General features: G+C 60.9%; 1 protein-coding gene across 1 annotated transcript in view; it reads left to right on the top strand.

Annotated features, from left to right (window-relative positions):
- Window positions 1-3883, top strand: part of auh (AU RNA binding protein/enoyl-CoA hydratase) — a gene marked incomplete at its 3' end in the record, with an annotated part of 11786 nt that overhangs the window by 3438 nt on the left and 4465 nt on the right. Inside the window, exon 2 of the mRNA XM_015403267.1 lies at window positions 1236-1303. Within this exon, the coding sequence (XP_015258753.1) occupies window positions 1236-1303 (68 nt within the window). The remainder of the gene's footprint in view (window positions 1-1235; window positions 1304-3883) is intronic.

Genomic DNA, 3883 nt, shown 5'->3' on the forward strand with positions numbered 1-3883 from the left:
CGCTGCAGGTCCTCATCCTGCTGCAGGTCGTGGTCCTGCTGCAGGTCCTAAACCTGGTTTTTCTTGCAAGTCCTGACTCTGCTGCAGGTCGTGGTCCCGCTGCAGGTCGTGGTCCCGCTGCAGGTCGTGGTCCCGCTGCAGGTCGTGGTCCCGCTGCAGGTCCTGGCTCTGCTGCAGGTCCTGACTCTGCTGCAGGTCCTGGTCCCACTGCAGGTCCTGGTCCCACTGCAGGTCCTGGTCCTACTGCAGGTCCTGGTCCCACTTCAGGTCCTGGTCCTTCTGCAGGTCCTGGTCCCGCTTCAGGTCCTGGTCCTTCTGCAGGTCTTGGTCCCGCTGCAGGTCCTGACTCTGCTGCAGGTCTTGGTCCCGCTGCAGGTCCTCATCCCGCTGCAGGTCTTGGTCCCGCTGCAGGTCCTCATCCCGCTGCAGGTCGTGGTTCTGCTGCAGGTCCTGGTCCTGCTGCAGGTCCTAAACCTGGTTTTTCTTGCAAGTCCTGACTCTGCTGCAGGTCCTCGTCCCGCTGCAGGTCGTGGTCCCGCTGCAGGTCGTGGTCCCGCTGCAGGTCTTGGTCCTGCTGCAGGTCCTAAACCTGGTTTTTCTTGCAAGTCCTGACTCTGCTGCAGGTCGTGGTCCTGCTGGAGGTCCTGGTTCCTCTGCAGGTCCTGGTCCCGCTGCAGGTCCTCACTCTGCTGCAGGTCTTGGTCCCGCTGCAGGTCCTGACTCTGCTTCAGGTCCTGGTCCCGCTGCAGGTCCTGGTCCCGCTGCAGGTCCTGGTCCTGCTGCAGGTCCTAAACCTGGTTTTTCTTGCAAGTCCTGACTCTGCTGCAGGTTGTGTTCCTGCTGGAGGTCCTGGTTCCTCTGCAGGTCCTGGTCCCGCTGCAGGTCTTGGTCCCGCTGCAGGTCATGGTTCTGCTGCAGGTCCTGACTCTGCTACAGGTCCTGACTCTGCTGCAGGTCCTGGTCCCGCTGCAGGTCCTGACTCTGCTGCAGATCCTGGTCCCGCTGCAGGTCGTGGTTCTGCTGCAGGGCCACTGGTGCCGTAAAAAAAAGGAACCAGCCAGGTAGTTCCTGTGGCTCGGTTCCAGCCTCAGAAGGTTCTTGGTGACCCGTAGCCTCTGGATCCTCTGGCTGCTGGTAGCGGCGTCCATACCGGGTCCAGGGCTCCGGGTCGGGTCGCGGTCTTCATTAGAACAACAACTGGCCCGCTCAGTGATTGTTGTCTTCATGTTTTTCAGGAATCGTGGTGGTTGGGATAAATCGACCAAAGGCCAAAAACTCCATCAGCAGGAACCTGGTCCATCTGGTTGGTATTCTCAGACTGCTCCTTAACGACCTTTAACGACGGTTACTATGGAAACCTCTTGTCAGGATTCAGACCTTCACTGATGCAGCAGCGACCCAAAGTCTGCTGGGTATCATTCACCAGCTGTGTGAACAATGACAGGAGATCAGCCTGTCCTTCACACCAGAAGCACCTCTAGGGAGGATTCTCAGAGCACGTCTAGATGTCCTTTCTATCCAGAAAGTTCTCCTTCTCAGCGCTACCGTTTCACCTCCTAATCCATCCCAGACATCCAGACCTGATCCGTCCTGAACAGGTCNGCTGCAGGTCCTGACTCTGCTGCAGGTCCTGGTCCCGCTGCAGGTCCTGACTCTGCTGCAGGTCTTGGTCCCACTGCAGGTCCTGACTCTGCTGCAGGTCGTAGTCCTGCTGCAGGTCGTGGTCCCACTGCAGGTCCTGGTTCTGCTACAGGTCATGGTCCCGCTGCAGGTCCTGGTTCTGCTACAGGTCATGGTCCCGCTGCAGGTCCTGACTCTGCTGCAGGTCCTGGTCCCGCTGCAGGTCCTGGTTCTGCTACAGGTCGTTTTCCCGCTGCAGGTCCTGGTTCTGCTACAGGTCATGGTCCCGCTGCAGGTCCTGACTCTGCTGCAGGTCTTGGTCCCGCTGCAGGTCCTGGTTCTGCTGCAGGTCCTGGTCCCGCTGCAGGTCCTGGTTCTGCTGCAGGTCCTAAACCTGGTTTTTCTTGCAAGTCCTGACCCTGCTGCAGGTCCTGGTCCTACTGCAGGTCCTGACTCTGCTACAGGTCGTGGTCCCACTGCAGGTCGTGGTCCCACTGCAGGTCCTGGTCCTACTGCAGGTCCTGGTCCCGCTTCAGGTCCTGGTCCTTCTGCAGGTCCTGGTCCTACTGCAGGTCCTGGTCCCAATTCAGGTCCTGGTCCCACTGCAGGTCCTGTTCCCACTGCAGGTCCTGTTCCCACTGCAGGTCCTGGTCATACTGCAGGTCCTGGTCCCGCTTCAGGTCCTGGTCCCGCTTCAGGTCCTGGTCCCACTGCAGGTCCTGGTCCTACTGCAGGTCCTGACTCTGCTGCAGGTCTTGGTCCCGCTGCAGGTCCTGGTCCTACTGCAGGTCCTGGTCCCGCTTCAGGTCCTGGTCCTTCTGTAGGTCCTTGTCCCGCTTCAGGTCCTGGTCCTTCTGCAGGTCCTGACTCTGCTGCAGGTCCTCATCCCGCTGCAGGTCGTGGTCCCGCTTCAGGTCGTGGTCCCGCTGCAGGTCCTGGTTCTGCTGCAGGTCCTCGTCCCGCTGCAAGTCATGGTCCTGCTGCAGGTCGTGGTCCCGCTGCAGGTCCTGGTTCTGCTGCAGGTCCTGGTCCTTCTGCAGGTCCTGGTCCCACTTCAGCTCCTGGTCCTTCTGCAGGTCCTGACTCTGCTGCAGGTCCTCATCCCGCTGCAGGTCGTGGTCCCGCTTCAGGTCGTGGTCAAGCTGCAGGTCCTGGTTCTGCTGCAGGTCATGGTCCCGCTGCAGGTCCTAAACCTGGTTTTTCTTGCAAGTCCTGACTCTGCTGCAGGTCGTGGTCCTGCTGGAGGTCCTGGTCCCGCTGCAGGTCCTGGTCCCACTGCAGGTCCTGGTCCCGCTGCAGGTCTTGGTCCCGCTGCAGGTCCTGACTCTGCTGCAGGTCCTGACTCTGCTTCAGGTCGTGGTCCCGCTGCAGGTCGTGGTCCTGCTGCAGGTCCTGGTTCTGCTGCAGGTCCTGACTCTGCTGCAGGTCCTGACTCTGCTTTAGGTCGTGGTCCCGCTGCAGGTCTTGGTCCCGATGCAGGTCCTGGTCCTGCTGCAGGTCCTAAACCTGGTTTTTCTTGCAAGTCCTGACTCTCCTGCAGTTCCTGGTCCCGCTGCAGGTCCTGACTCTGCTGCAGGTCGTGGTCCTGCTGCAGGTCTTGGTCCCGCTGCAGGTCCTGACTTTGCTGCAGGTCATGGTCCCGCTGCAGTTCTTGGTCCCGCTGCAGGTCCTGACTCTGCTGCAGGTCTTGGTCCCGCTGCAGGTCCTGACTCTGCTTCAGGTCGTGGTCCCGCTGCAGGTCCTGGTTCTGCTGCAGGTCCTGACTCTGCTGCAGGTCCTGGTCCCGCTGCAGGTCCTGGTTCTGCTGCAGGTCCTGGTCCCGCTGCAGGTCCTGGTCCAGCTGCAGGTCCTAAACCTGTTTTTTCTTGCAAGTCCTGACTCTGCTGCAGGTCGTGGTCCTACTGGAGGTCCTGGTTCCTCTGCAGGTCCTGGTCCCGCTGCAGGTCCTGGTCCCGCTGCAGGTCCTGACTCTGCTGCAGGTCTTGGTCCCGCTGCAGGTCCTGGTTCTGCTGCAGGTCGTGGTCCCGCTGCAGTCCCTGGTTCTGCTGCAGGTCCTGACTCTGCTGCAGGTCCTGGTCCCGCTGCAGGTCCTAAACCTGGTTTTTCTTGCAAGTCCTGACTCTGTTGCATGGTTGTGGTCCTGCTGGAGGTCCTGGTTCCTCTGCAGGTTCTGGTCCCACTGCAAGTCCTGGTCCCACTGCAGGTCCTGGTCCCACTGCAGGTCCTGACTCTGCTGCAGGTCTTGGTCCCGCTGCAGGTCCTG

The sequence above is a fragment of the Cyprinodon variegatus genome, unplaced genomic scaffold, assembly GCF_000732505.1.
Source record: "Cyprinodon variegatus isolate N-32 unplaced genomic scaffold, C_variegatus-1.0 Scaffold1475, whole genome shotgun sequence".
NCBI lineage: Eukaryota > Metazoa > Chordata > Actinopteri > Cyprinodontiformes > Cyprinodontidae > Cyprinodon > Cyprinodon variegatus.